The sequence below is a fragment of the Bos javanicus genome, chromosome 22 (genome assembly GCF_032452875.1).
Source record: "Bos javanicus breed banteng chromosome 22, ARS-OSU_banteng_1.0, whole genome shotgun sequence".
Lineage (NCBI taxonomy): Eukaryota > Metazoa > Chordata > Mammalia > Artiodactyla > Bovidae > Bos > Bos javanicus.
The window spans coordinates 53091935-53106969 of record NC_083889.1 but is presented as its reverse complement, the minus strand read 5'-3'; the positions used below and the strand labels follow the sequence as shown (position 1 = coordinate 53106969).

At 44.1% G+C, this 15035-nt stretch overlaps 1 protein-coding gene across 1 annotated transcript; it reads left to right on the top strand.

The window, feature by feature from the left end:
* The first annotated feature begins 1093 nt into the window (after window positions 1-1093).
* CCR5 (C-C motif chemokine receptor 5) lies at window positions 1094-5974 on the top strand. The gene is made up of 2 exons (XM_061397025.1): window positions 1094-1193; window positions 2926-5974. Exon 2 carries the CDS (start codon window positions 2937-2939, stop codon window positions 3993-3995), a length of 1059 nt encoding a protein of 352 aa, XP_061253009.1. The 5' UTR covers window positions 1094-1193; window positions 2926-2936; the 3' UTR covers window positions 3996-5974.
* The last annotated feature ends 9061 nt before the right edge of the window (window positions 5975-15035 follow it).

The window sequence follows — 15035 nt, the reverse complement described above, 5'->3', positions numbered from 1 at the left end:
GAAGCCTGGGGTGACTGGAGATATTGAAATAGAATCCTGAACTTGACCCTTTTCTTCTGCCACTTGCTGCCTGTTTCATGTTGAAAAATTCTCAAAGAAATTCCAGATAGACTGTATCCTTGGAGTGTGGGACTCTGCTACCTATGTCCCTGGCACAGTACAGCTACCCACAAACATGGGCTGCCTTGGAGGGCTGCAAAATGGTGAACAAGGAGGCTAACATTTTATAATGACGTGCCCCAAAGGTACTTGATCTGGAGAAAGATGGGCAACACGTTCAGCTCACAGGTGAACGTACAGTAAAAACCCTTAAGCAATCAGCTATTTTAGTTTGCAGAGGAAAATAGTATTGGGTGGTGAGTGTATGTGTGTGAGTTGTGGGAGGAAAGGGGGTAGTGAGGGAGTGAACAAGTGGGGGGCATGCACGCTCAGTCCCTCAGTTGTGTCAGATTTCTTACAAACCCAGGGACTGTGTGTAGCCCACCAGGCTCCTCCATCCATGGATTTTCCAGGCAAGAATACTGAAGTGGTTTGCCATTTCCTCCTCCAGGCGATGTTTCCAACCCAGTGATCAAACCCACATCTCCTGTGTCAGCAAACAGGTTCTTCACCACTGAGCCAGCTGGGAAGCCCAGCTTTATGGGGGATCACAGGGTCAATGTGAGATGTTCCCCCCACTTTAAAGTCAGTTTCAGTTGGCTTCTGTGGAAGACAAATAGCAAGTGGGTCAGAATCTCTCACCCTCTGAGCCTCCCCATTGATAAGCCCTGCAGTCTAGTACAAATCATTTGTCTCTTGGACAGCAGTTTCTTTCAGTAAAACATGGCCCTTTGACTAGATGCTTATGAATGTTCTAGTTCTAATATCCTTTAATTCCTTCTTTTTTCTAACCATTTGGGTAGTTGGGTGAACTAAGAAGCAAAAAGAAATTGCATAATCAGGGAAACCCATGAATAAAGTTTCAGATTAGAGATCTATTTTCTAGTCTATTTTAAGCTCAATTTAAGAAAAAAAAAAAAAGGACTGTTCTTTGATGATTTTTTGCACGGCCAGATACTTATTCAGTAAAACTCCGCCCCCAACTCAGAAGAAACTGTGCATTTCCTACTTTTATGCTGTCTATATGTTTGACTTGCACAGCTCAGCTGGTCAGAGGAGCTGAGACATCCGTTCCCCTACGAGAATCTCTCTCGGTAAGTCGTCTCTCAGCTAACTTTGCCTATTTCTTAGCGCAGCTTGAGTGATGAGTAAAAGCCTTTACAGGAAACCATAGAAAACATCAGAAATACACCAGGTGCTCACTGAACTATCTTAAAATATAATCTTTAAGTAAGGAAAAAGTTAGAGTTTAGAATCAGTTTCAGACTGTGATAACATCAAAGATACAAAACAGGATTATGAATGAAAGACTATAAAAAGCCTTCACCTTTCAAAAGAAAGATATTTTCAGAGAATAATTACTGGCCAAAACTTTGACAGACATTCCCTTTTGGTTAGGAGAAATAAAAGCTCCTCAGCAGGACGCCCCTGAACATGTGCCTGACCAGAGGCTGCGTCTAAGTTTCCTTTTATTTCTGCCAGGAAAAGAAGGAAGCCTGAAAATTGTCCAGATTGGTAACAAGTTATAAACATCAAATCAATTTTCATTGACATCTAGTTGATTCTTTTTCTGGCTCAGAATTTAAAGGTGAGATTTTTCTGTGTGCTTTTCCCAGCTGCTCAATCTGAGGTACTGGGAGCTGGAGTCTCACAGGGACTAATTAAAGAAAATTCTCAGTCAAGCAGTGGGACCTAAATAGACCAGGCAAGTTAGTGGGTTGTGAAGGAACTAAGCTAACACAGGACGCATGCTAGGAGATGAAACACTGTCCACTTGACCATTTCTTATGTATTAGGGGACGGGGTCCTTAATCATAGCAGCTCAGAAACTACAAACACAAACTTCAGAGAAAATGTGAGAATGGCAATCGGGACTTGACAACTGGCTACTGGCTCCTATGACCTTCTCCAGGGACTTGGGCACCAGTCTGTTTCATTTTGACTACATCAAGGCTCTAGGCTGACAATCCTGCTTGTAGTTCTCTCACCAAGGAGTGAAAGACAGGGACTGTAGCAGATAAGAGTTACAGTGTGCACTGCCTGCCTTCAGAATTAGTTGCTTACTCCCTGTGGGTCTTTGGGGAAGTTACTCATCTTCTCTGTGCTCCGAGGTTCTTATTTGCAAAACGGGGACAATAAACCTGACCTGCCTCACTAAGTCACCTTGAGGATTAACTGAATGAATGAAGTGAAGCTTAGAACAGTGCTTGGTAGGCAGAGTGCCCTTGAGAACTGTTCATTACCACCAGCAAGCTCCTAATGATGCTATGTGTAAGCTAACTCCGGGGAATGACAGCTTAAGAACAGACACGGTTGGACAGTCCCTGACCCAGTCTCTGGACATTGTTATCACAGCTTCATTCACTGCACGTGGCCACGCAACACCCAATTTTATTTGGTGAGAGGGCTGATGCTCTCCGTCTAGTAAACAGAGTGTTAGTCGCTCAGTCGTGTCTGACTTTTTTGATCCCATGAATTGTAGCCCACCAGGCTCCTCTGACCATGGAATTCTCCAGGCAAGAATACTGGAGTGGGTTGCCATTTCCTCCTCCAGGAGATCTTCCCAACCCTGGGATCGAACCCAGGTCTCCTGCATTGCAGGCAGATTCTTTACCATCTGAGCCACCACGGAAACCCAAAGCAGAGAAGCTAGGAGCAAACTAATATAAAAAGTTCATTGTTTGACCAAAAAAGGGACTTCAGTTAAATGTAGAAATCTATGTATCAATTTTTAAAACCTACTTTAGTATGTAAAATGGTTTGCATTCATGATGGACTGCTAAGGACATTCTAGGACTTTATAAAAGAGCTTTTCTTTATTTACAGACTCAAGCAAAATGGATTATCAAACATCAACTCCCCTCTATGACATTGATTATGGGATGTCAGAGCCATGCCAAAAACTCAACGTGAGGCAAATTGCAGCCCGCCTCTTGCCCCCACTCTACTCGCTGGTATTCATCTTTGGTTTTGTGGGTAACATGCTGGTTGTCCTCATCCTGATAAACTGCAAAAAGCTGAAGAGCATGACTGACATCTATCTGCTCAACTTGGCCATCTCTGACCTACTTTTCATCATCACCATCCCATTCTGGGCTCACTATGCTGCAGACCAGTGGGTCTTTGGAAATACAACGTGCCAGTTATTCACAGGGTTCTATTTCATTGGTTATTTTGGTGGAATCTTCTTCATCATCCTCTTGACAATCGATAGGTACCTGGCTATCGTCCATGCTGTGTTTGCTTTAAAAGCCAGAACAGTCACCTTTGGGGTGGCGACAAGTGTGGTCACCTGGGTGGTGGCTGTGTTTGCCTCTCTCCCAGGAATTATCTTTACCAAATCCCAAAAAGAAGGCTCTCGTCATACATGCAGCCCACATTTCCCATCCAGTCAGTATCATTTCTGGAAGAATTTCCAAACTTTAAAGATAGTCATCTTGGGGCTGGTGCTGCCACTGCTTGTCATGATCGTCTGCTATTCGGGAATCATAAAAACCCTGCTCCGGTGTCGCAACGAGAAGAAGAAGCACAAGGCTGTGAGGCTCATCTTCGTGATCATGATTGTCTACTTTCTCTTCTGGGCTCCCTACAACATCGTCCTTCTCCTGAGCACCTTCCAGGAATTCTTTGGCTTGAATAACTGCAGTGGCTCTAACAGGCTGGACCAAGCCATGCAGGTGACAGAGACCCTGGGGATGACGCACTGCTGCATCAACCCCATCATCTACGCCTTCGTGGGGGAGAAGTTCCGAAACTATCTCTTACGGTTCTTCCGAAAGTACTTCGCCAGCCGCTTCTGCAAAGGCTGTCCAGTCTTCCAGGGAGAGGCTCCAGAGCGAGTAAGCTCCGTTTATACACGATCCACAGGAGAACAGGAAATCTCTGTTGGCTTGTGATCTGACTCAGTTTATATCTGCAAACTGTGGGGGAGTAGTTCTTTTCAAGAGGAAATTACTGTCAACAAGGATTTAAGACTTCATCCGTCAGTTTGGCATCAGTTCTAAATATATTAGATATTTCAAGTCCATCAATTCTAGAAAGCCAAACCAAAACATGCTGATGAAATAGCAATCTTCTCACCATCCCCCTCCACATACAATTTATTGGCAAGCTCTCCCCTCACTACAAAAGGTTCAATGTCTTAAAAAAAAAAAAAAAAAAAAAACTTCTCAGAGAATTGTTAATTCCTGAGTTTGGTTACCTGAACAGGAACAACAAAATGAACTGAGGAAAGTATTGTATAGTTTCTTATCTGGGTAGGGCCATAGCCAGGTTGCAAATGTGATTAAAATAGGTCCTTCTCTTGCCATGGAGAGAAAAGACATGCCAGTGATCAGATAAGGAATGACATCTTCCATGTGGGATCTCCCCCAAAAGGTATATTAATAAGTTCCACAGACACTGATGCCAAAGAAGAGCCCTGTGGTCTGCTGAGAGCTGGGAAGGCTTCTTCACAGAAAAAGGACTGGAGGTCAATGGTCTGTTGGTGGAGAAGGAAGCTGAGCTCCAGGATGCAGGCAAAACTTGGCTGTGGGGAGACAGGCACTGGCTGGGGGAACTCCTGGGACGAAAAATGAGGCTGGCGCATGAGAAAACTGGATGGCATTGCTCATCAAAGTCTGAGAGCAGAGTGGGGAGCCCTGGCCAGTGTTGCAGAAGGCTCATTCCATAACCAAAGGATGGCCTGGAAAGGTGAGCATTCAGGTCAAGGAGACCAGCAACAATGTGATCAAGTGAGGAGGCTCCACTAAAGTTGAAGCCAGAGATGGGAAGGATGGATACCTCCTCACAGCACTGAGGATGAGAGTCAGCAGAATTTGGGGTGGATTTGGCTTGGCAGTGAAGGGCAGAGAGGAATCAGAGACTCCCTAGATTTGAGGCAAGCATCAGAACTGCCCTAAAAGAGACATCAAGCATGGGAGGAGAAGGAGGTTTAGGTCAAAACAGGGGTTGGTGGAAGAGAAAGGGTCCAGTTTTGTAAGCTGAACACCACCCTAGGCAGACAGACCCTGGGCTGTCTGCCGTTGACTGCTCCAGCCACCAGAGCAGTCCTTCCATCCTGGCTCAAACCATGAGGCATCCCCAGGTGGCTCTGAAATACTAGATTTACAAATGCACGAGTCTGAGGTCCAGAAACACTTCCAGGTCAGATATGACATTTGGGTGGTACTGATTACATAGTTAACAAAAATCCAAAGCTTTATAAGCACTGAGTAAAGAGGCCCGGAAGAGCTGAGGGAAGCCTAAATGACTGCTATCAATAGATAAAGGGAAGAAGGACACACTCATTTGGAAACAGGTCGCTTCAAGCTTTTTAAACCACAGAATACACAATTTACCAACCTCTGTGCTTCAACCTGAATGTGGGGGCTAGAGATACACATTCCAGATGCATTTCTGAACAAACCTTATCCAAACACTAAGAGACTTCTTTCAAAGGAAGAACTGTGTGGGATTTTTGCAGTTTGCTAGTTATATTATTATTTTGTATATGCCTAAGACTGTTTTGAGTCCAGGGGTAGCTAAGACCACCACTGTAAAGATTAGGTGGGAAAACACAAAGGTATGAGAACCTCTCAAGAGATTAAGATGTCAGAATAAGAAGTACTACTGATTTTTCTCCAGCTCTAAAGTGTGAAACTTGAGGGTTGTGGCTGTCAATAGGAAGTGACTGGAAGGGTCTTTTGTCTTGCTCTTAAAGTTGTTGAGAGTATACACGTGGCATATGAGCCTCGTCTCTGGGTCAGTTCAAACATTCTGACATATATATATACACACACACACACATATACATATATATGACATTATTATGTATATAGACAGTTACAAGTTGCTTGAAAGAAAATATGCATCTAATAAAAACTCTAAAAAATAATTGACTGTATTCTTGTTCTTTCAGCCAATGTACATTTAGAATACTGCACATAAAATTGTGAGAGAACTTTTTAAGTAGCTTATTTGGAAAATTTCACACACATACAAACACACATATTGAGGATTACTTTTTCTAATTGTTTTTTAAAGTTGACCCTCTCACTGGGTAAAATTGCCAGAATAATTTGTTTTTAAAGACGCTATCTCTCAGAGTGGAGATCCTGAGCAACTGACCCCGAAAACTTTTAAATTTCAAACTTAATTCTCTACTCAAGCAAAAGAATTGACATGATTCTTCAGAGAAAATCAATGTGTGATTCAACACGTTAGCTGTCTAGGTTGGACAATGGAAAAAACATAATGTTGTAACTTGGTCATTCATCTGTAATCTTGTGTTGCAGACACATGATACAGAAAAAGGTCATCGGTGGCTATAAAGATTGCTTTTGTTTCATTTGACAATCTCTCCCCAAAACCTGGCTGCCATTGCAGTGATGGCAACAGTGTTCACATAGACTTCTGTGCACGTGCCTCCTTCCGCGAAGGAGGACAGGTGCTCCAGGTAGAGGTGACCTACCTGGGCACATTCACACAGTTTTCCCCCTGCTTCCCTCTCCTCTTCCAAGCACACTCTAGCGTCGGTTGCCATTCTAACTTGGAGGTCTGTGACAAGGACAGCTTCTCCCTAACAATCCTGAAGGACTGCCTTCCATCTCACAGGGCACAAGGAGGCATGAACTGAGGTCAGGTGGGAGGGGCTGGGGTTAAAGCAGAGGGAAGGACCAGGGAGAAAGGAGGCCTCCCCTGTAAGATGAAGGTGGCTTCATAGGGAGTTTGGAAGATGTCAGTTTTATGACTGATACACATGTACTGCTCATCCTCTTTCCTGCTAAATAAAACAAGTCCAATGTCAACATGAAGAAAAGCTACCCAATGTGTCTGTGGCCTTCCCAGGGTGCATCTTGTCCCCCATCATGTGTACTCCTCACCACTCATTTGCCTGGATCCTCCACACCCCTGGCTCTGCAGGCCCCTTCACTGCCCACTTTTTGCCCATTGTTTAGATCATAAATGAATGTTAATTCATTGTGGCCCACAGGCTCTGACTTATCTCAATGCCTCAACCCAGAAGCCCTGTCAAGGAGGGGGTTTCGTACATGCCATGGAGAAAGTCAAAGAAAAGGTGAATGTCCTTAGAGGGAGGAATAATGTGCAAATTCATAAATTAGGGTTCTGCTGACATCTGTATTACAAGGGTTCTCAGTAGCAGCAGCTCTCACTAAATTAAATGCGTTGGTATTTCTAGTGACTAAATTAATGTCATTTACTTTAAAATCAAAGGACAGATTCCCCCACATGAACATAGATGTCCAAGTATTAACCCTTCTTATGAAGGCAGGAGACTTACCACTGAAGTGAGATGTGAGCCAGAGAACAACTCCTGAACTTCCTAACTGCTCTGGCTCATAGCTTGAAGCATATCCTTTACCAGCAGTTCAGGGTTTGTGCAGAGCATCTATATAACCCTTGGGGTGAGGGTAGACAGAAGAGGCAGAAAGAGGCATTTTCCATAGGTCCTGAACAATTAAATAAACTTCACTATAAAAATCTTGCTTGTATTTTTCTAAAATACTGTCAAACTTTAATATTTTACATTATGTATATGTCTATGCCACACTTTTCATTTTCCTTAATTTATTGTAAGCATTTTTGTAACTCTTACATTTGGCTCCATACTGTTACTACTTTGAGAATAAGTTCTGTGTCACTTTGATTCTGTCATGCTTCAGCAACTTATGTTTGTCTCTTATAAAGTGGCAACTATTTTTTTAAAGCACAGCTTATATGTCGTTTTCAAATTAAATGCAAAGCCATTAAGAACCTTGTGCTGTACTGCCCTCCTGTGGTCACTTAGCAAATTAACAAGTGTGGCCAGCAGCCATCCTTGATCAGAGAGATGCAGACGGGGCATTTTTATACTCAGCTATTTCATGTCTGTCTCTGCTGGCACCACAGCTGTTGTGTACAAGAATTATCACCACAACAGGTCGGGGTGGATGATGCACTACTCGTTATTTGTGAAGAACAAGTGGAGCATCAGTGGAGGCCTCACTGATGGAATGGCAACGCACTCCCGTACTGTTGCTTGGAGAATCCCATGGACAGAGGAGCCTGGCGGGCTGTAGTCCATGGGGTCGCAAAGAGTCAGACACGACTGAGCAACTTTCACTGATGCCTGTAGTGAAGGTCCCAGCTGCCCAGAACCAATCTCTGCAGATCTGGCCAATTTCTGGGATTCAGATTTGAAGTCTGTGATGCAGCCTGTGGTTCTGACTTTCAGAAATTCCCCAGGTGATTCTAAGTGCTGCCACAAGTTTGAACACCACTTGCTTACAGCCGGTTGAACTGAAAGCAGGTTCAGGGAGGACTGCCATCTGGACAGGATGCTGCCCAGCCTCAGAGTGGGCGACTTGTGGGCCCAGGAGAGTCTGGACTCAGATCTTTCCATTTTCATAACAGAACACTGACTCTGCCTTCCCCTAGGCTGATTTTAAAAGCATGTAAATCTAGACTTAATTGGCAATATAAAAATATTCTGTATTCCAGGCTCCAAATATTTTGCTTTCATTTCTGGTTTTGGATTGTGTTTTGACCTGTCTGTTCCAAGTGAAAAGTAAATAAAAGTGGGATGTCTGGCGCCCATGCTGAGCTTGGCGGCTTCAAATTCAATAAAGAACACATCAAGGTCTGTCTGAGATGGTTTGGAAGTGAATATAGATTTTGCTTCCTTAGGTAAAAGAATTTTGCCCCCACTGTTTCCGTCTCCCTTCAGTAAGCCCCACCTTTAACCAAGTCCAGCGAAAACCATCATCCCTAAAGAACTGGATAACTCTGGGAGTCCTGGTCAACCCTGCATACGACAATGAAAATTCTGCGGAGAAATAAAGTTTTAGAAGATCATTGCTCCTATTTAGTCTCAAATTGCTCTACTTATGTTTACTACCACTTAGCTAATATTCTTCAAAAATCCCTTTTAAGAAAATTAAAACATTTTCCAACATATGATCAAATCAGGGCTCTGTTCACTGGTTAACTCTCTCCTTTGTGCAGGGTACAAAGAAGAGCCTGGTAGATGAAAGAATAGGTATTTAAAAATCAGACTGACTTCAGCTCAGCCTCAATACTATTATGGGAGTTTGCATAAGTGACTTAAAGACTCTGGATGTCAGATTCCTTTCCTATAATTTGGTGTACTATTAATATCCACTGGGAATTATGCTGGAATATAGTGTCTAGACCAGCACTGTGCAGTAGCATTTTCTGTAATGATGGAAATGCTCTGTATTTGCATTGTTCAAAACAGTGGCCACCAGACCAGTGCAAAATGTGGCTAATGCGAATGTGGAACTAGGCTTTTTATTTCAATTAATTAATTTTTTAATATGGCAAATGTTGGGAAAATAATGGAAACAGTGACAGACTTTATTTTCTTGGGCTCCAAAATCACTGCAGATGGTGATTGCAGCCATGAAATTAAAAGATGCTTGCTCCTTGGAAGAAAAGTTATGACCAACCTAGACAGCATATTAAAAAGCAGAGATATTACTTTGCCAACAAAGGTCCCTCTAGTTAAAGTTATGGTTTTTCCAGTGGTCATGTATGAATGTGAGAGCTGGGCCATACAGAAAGCTGAGTGCCAAAGAATTGATGCTTTTGAACTGTGGTGTTGGAGAAGACTCTTCAGAGTCCCTTGGACTGCAAGGAGATCCAACCAGTCCATCCTAAAGGAGATCAGTCCTGAATATTCATTGGAAGGACTGACACTGAAGCTGAAGCTCCAGTACTTTGGCCACCTGATGCAAAGAACTGACTCATTTGAAAAGACCCTGATGCTGGGAAAGATTGAAGGCAGGAGGAGAAGGGGACAACAGAGGATGAAATGGTTGGATGGCATCACGGACTCAATGGACATGAGTTTGAGTAGGCTCCCGGAGTTGGACAGGGTGATGGACAGTTGGTTATGGACAGGGAAGCCTGATGTGCTGCAGTCCATGGGGTCACAAAGAGTCAGACACAACTGAGCAACTGAACTGAACTGAACTAATGGCCAATACTACATTAATGGACAGTACAAGTCTGGCATACAATAGATACTGATATATATCGGTATTACTTGGACTCTGGCATCAAGGATTCTATGTTTAAATTCTCAAGCACATTACTAAATGTTTCCAAGCTTCACTGTCTTCATCTGTAATATGGGCCTAATAACAATACCTTCCCTATAGATTGGTTCAGAAGATTAAACAGAAACTGCATGCTAACCACTTAATGTAGCACCTGGCACACAGAAGGAACCTCTTGTAACTGTGGGCTACTTTCCTGCTGCTGCTGCTAAGTCACTTCAGTCATGTCCAACTCTGTGCAACTCCATAGACGGCAGCCCACCAGGCTCCCCCGTCCCCGAGATTCTCCAGGCAAGAACACTGGAGTGGATTGCCATTTCCTTCTCCAATGCAGGAAAGTGAAAAGTGAAAGTGAAGTCGCTCAGTCTTGTCCGACTCCTCGCGACCCCATGGACTGCAGGCCACCAGGCTCCTCCGTCCATGGGATTTTCCAGGCAAGAGTACTGGAGTGGGGTGCCATTGCCTTCTCCGGGGCTACTTTCCTAATAATAGCTATTTGCTCTCTAGATTAGAATCCCACTCCCGCAAAGAATGCTCTTCACCATGGTGGGTGATCCAGGTTGCTTTCTGCAGGGGAACAGAAGCACTGCACACCTGAGAGGGCTCTTTGGGTGTGAAATCAAACACCAAGGGTTTAGAGTAATAGACAGAAAGGGCCTCCCAACTTTGTGGCAGTATGTTCAATCCATTCGACCTCACGGATCTCCTCTGAAAAGTCTTTTAAGGATAACGAATCTGATCAGGTTTCCGGCTGGATCCAAACCCTATGGCTCAAACCAAAGTGAGAGATGGGGATGTGGATGACAGGTCATTTCCTCTCCCCTATTTCTGGGATTCTGACAGAAGCTTATACACAAGGAGAATCAGAACTAGATAATAGTCAATGAGTCCTGGCAAAGTAACATGGGCAGATATGGCTTAGGCAGGAAGGCAATGGGGTTTCTCACCACTGTCCTCATGAAGATCCAGGACCCTCACCCCAAGGTGTAGCAGTAGGAAAAAACTGCAATCAAGAGACCCCCCCCCCCCAGCCCACACTCCTCCCGAAGAAGCTGGGACAATCAGGGGTGAGAGAAAGGGACAACACTGGCCCTCCACTGACAGGGAAAAGGGACATGGGCAGAGGCTCTGCCTTCCTTGGGCCAGAACCAGAAACCTGGGGAAATGGGAAACGAGGGGAGTCACCCTAGTACCATTCAGCTGTGCATTCAGTTCAGTTCAGCTGCTCAGTCGTGTCCAACTCTTTGAGACCCCATGAATCGCAGCATGCCAGGCCTCCCTGTCCATTACCAACTCCCGGAGTTCACTCAAACTCACGTCCATTGAGTCAGTGATGCCATCCAGCCATCTCATCCTCTGTCATCCACTTCTCCTCCTGCCCCCAACCCCTCCCAGCATTAGAGTCTTTTCCAATGAGTCAACTCTTCACATCAGGTGGCCAAAGTACTGGAGTTTAAGCTTTAGCATCATTCCTTCCAGAGAACACCCAGGACTGATCTCCTTCAGAATGGACTGGTTGGATCTCCTTGCAGTCCAAGGGACTCTCAAGAGTCTTCTCCAACACCACAGTTCAAAAGCATCAATTCTTCGGCGCTCAGCTTTCTTCACAGTCCAACTCTCACATCCATACATGACCACAGGAAAAACCATAGCCTTGACTAGATGGACCTTTGTTGCCAAAGTAATGTCTCTGCTTTTGAATATGCTATCTAGGTTGGTCATAACTTTCCTTCCAAGGTGTAAGCGTCTTTTCATTTCCTGGCTGCAGTCACCATCTGCAGTGATTTTGGAGCCCAGAAAAATAAAGTCTGACACTGTTTCCACTGTATCCTCCTCTATTTCCCATGAAGTGATGGGACCAGATGCCATGATCTTCATTTTCTGAATGTTGAGCTTTAAGCCACTCTCCCCTTTCACTTTCATCAAGAGGCTTTTTAGTTCCTCTTCACTTTCTGCCATAAGGGTGGTGTCATCTGCATATCTGAGGTTACTGATATTTCTCCCGGTAATCTTGATTCCAGCTTGTGCTTCTTCCAGCCCCGCTTTTCTCATGATATACTCTGCATAGAAGTTAAATAAGCAGGGTGACAATATACAGCCTTGACGTACTCCTTTTCCTATTTGGAACCAGTCTGTTGTTCCATGTCCAGTTCTAACTCTTGCTTCCTGACCTGCATATAGGTTTCTCAAGAGACTGGTCAGGTGGTCTGGCATTCCCATCTCTTTCAGAATTTCCCACAGTTTATTGTGATCCACACAGTCAAAGGCTTTGGCATAGTCAATAAAGCAGAAATACATATTTTTCTGGAACTCTCTTGCTTTTTCCATGATCCACTGGATGTTGGCAATTTGATCTCTGATTCCTCTGTCTTTTCTAAAACCAGCTTGAACATCAGGAAGTTCACGGTTCACATATTGCTGAAGCCTGGCTTGGAGAATTTTGAGCATTACTTTACTAGCGTGTGAGATGAGTGCAATTGTGCAGTAGTTAAACTGACCTTTTCCAGTCCTGTGGCCACTGTTGAGTTTTCCAAATTTGCTGGCATATTGAGTGTGGCACTTTCACAGCATCATCTTTCAGGATCTGGAATAACTCAACTGGAATTCCATCACCTCCACTAGCTTTGTTCGTAGTGATGCTTTCTAAGGCCCACTTGACTTCACATTCCAGGATGTCTGGCTCTAGGTGAGTGATCACACCATCGTGATTATCTGGATCGTGAAGATCTTTTTGTACAGTTCTTCTGTGTATCCTTGCCACCTCTTCTTAATATCTTCTGCTTCTGTTAAGTCCATACCATTTCTGTCCTTTATCAAGCCCATCTTTGCATGAAATGTTCCCTTGGTACCTCTAATTTTCTTGAAGAGATCTCTAATCTTTCCCATTCTGTTGTTTTCTTCTGTTTTTTTGCATTGATCACTGAGGAAGGCTTTCTTATCTCTTCTTGCTATTCTTTGGAACTCTGCATTCAGATGCTTATATCTTTCCTTTTCTCCTATGCTTTTCTCTTTTCTTCTTTTCACAGCTATTTGTAAGGCCTCCCCAGACAGCCATTTTGCTTTTTTGCATTTCTTTTCCATGGGGATGGTCTTGATCCCTGTCTCCTGTACAATGTCACGAACCTCCGTCCATAGTTCATCAGGCACTCTATCAAATTTAGTCCCTTAAATCTATTTCTCACTTCCACTGTATAATCATAAGGGATTTGATTTAGGTCATACCTGAATGGTCTAGTGGTTTTCCCTACTTTCTTCAATTTAAGTCTGAATTTGGCAATGACAGAATGTGGTCCACTGGAGAAGAGAATGGCAAACCACTTCAGTATTCTTGCCTTGAGAACCCCATGAACAGTATGAAAAGGCAAAATGATAGATACTGAAAGAGGAACTCCCCAGGTCAGTAGGTGCCCAATATGCTACTGGAGATCAGTGGAGAAATAACTCCAGAAAGAATGAAGGGATGGAGCCAAGGCAAAAGCAATACCCAGTTGTGGATGTGACTGGTGATAGAAGCAAGGTCCGATGCTGTAAAGAGCAATATTGCATAGGAACCTGGAATGTTAGGTCCATGAATCAAGGCAAATTGGAAGTGGTCAAACAAGAGATGGCAAGAGTGAATGTCGACATTCTAGGAATCAGCGAACTAAAATGGACTGGAATGGGTGAATTTAACTCAGATGACCACTATATCTACTACCGTGGGCAGGAATACCTTAGAAGAAATGGAGTAGCCATCATGGTCAACAAAAGAGTCCGACACGCAGTACTTGGATGCAATCTCAAAAACAACAGAATGATCTCTGTTCATTTCCAAGGCAAACCATTCAATATCACAGTAATCCAAGTCTACGCTCCAACCAGTAATGCTGAAGAAGCTGAAGTTGAACGGTTCTATGAAGACCTACAAGACCTTTTAGAACTAACACCCAAAAAAGATGTCCTTTTCATTACAGGGGACTGGAATGCAAAAGTAGGAAGTCAAGAAATGCCTGGAGTAACAGGCAAATTTGGCCTTGGAATACAGAATGAAGCAGGGCAAAGGCTAATAGAGTTTTGCCAAGAGAACACACTGGTCATAGCAAACACCCTCTTCCAACAACACAAGAGAAGACTCTACACATTGACATCACCAGATGGCCAACACCGAAATCAGATTGATTATATTCTTTGCAGCCAAAGATGGAGAAGCTCTACACAGTCAGCAAAAACAAGACCAGGAGCTGACTGTGGCTCAGATCATGAACTCCTTATTGCCAAACTGAAGAAAGCTGTGCATTAACCATCTGCAATTCAACATGTATTCATTCAGCAAGCATTACGAGGGCCTTCTACACGCAAGACAGCAACCATTCCACAAAAGACAGTTCCTGCCTTCACAAGGTTCACTGTTTAGAGAGAAAGGCAAGCAAATAAACAAAGTGGCCTGGTGTTTGAAGGCAATGAGGTACAGGAAGGAGGCTCTAAGAGTCAGAGGAGGGTAGCTCTCCCAGCCCGAGCACAGGAGCCCAGGGAAGTAAGCCGGCAGGAGGCAATGTGTACTTGAGCAAGGGCTGCAGAGAAGCTCCTCAAGTAGATCACCGGGGAGGGAACAAGTGTGCAGAGGCAACCATGAAAATGGCACAGGCCAGGGGCTTCAAGTGGCACAGCCACTTGATGAGAGGTAGATGGATGGCTAGATGGATTGTAAAGACAAACCACGTGAGTGTGTAAGAGGAGGGGAGGGGGGCATCCCTCTCAAGGGAGGTTAGGAGTGGTGGCCAGTACAGAGGGAGGGCGGGACCAGGTAGTGTCCCCTCCAGGCACTTCCTTTGAGCAGAAGCAAAACAGAAGGTGATGGGGAGCCAGGAATCTCCCCAACACAGTACACAAGTACAT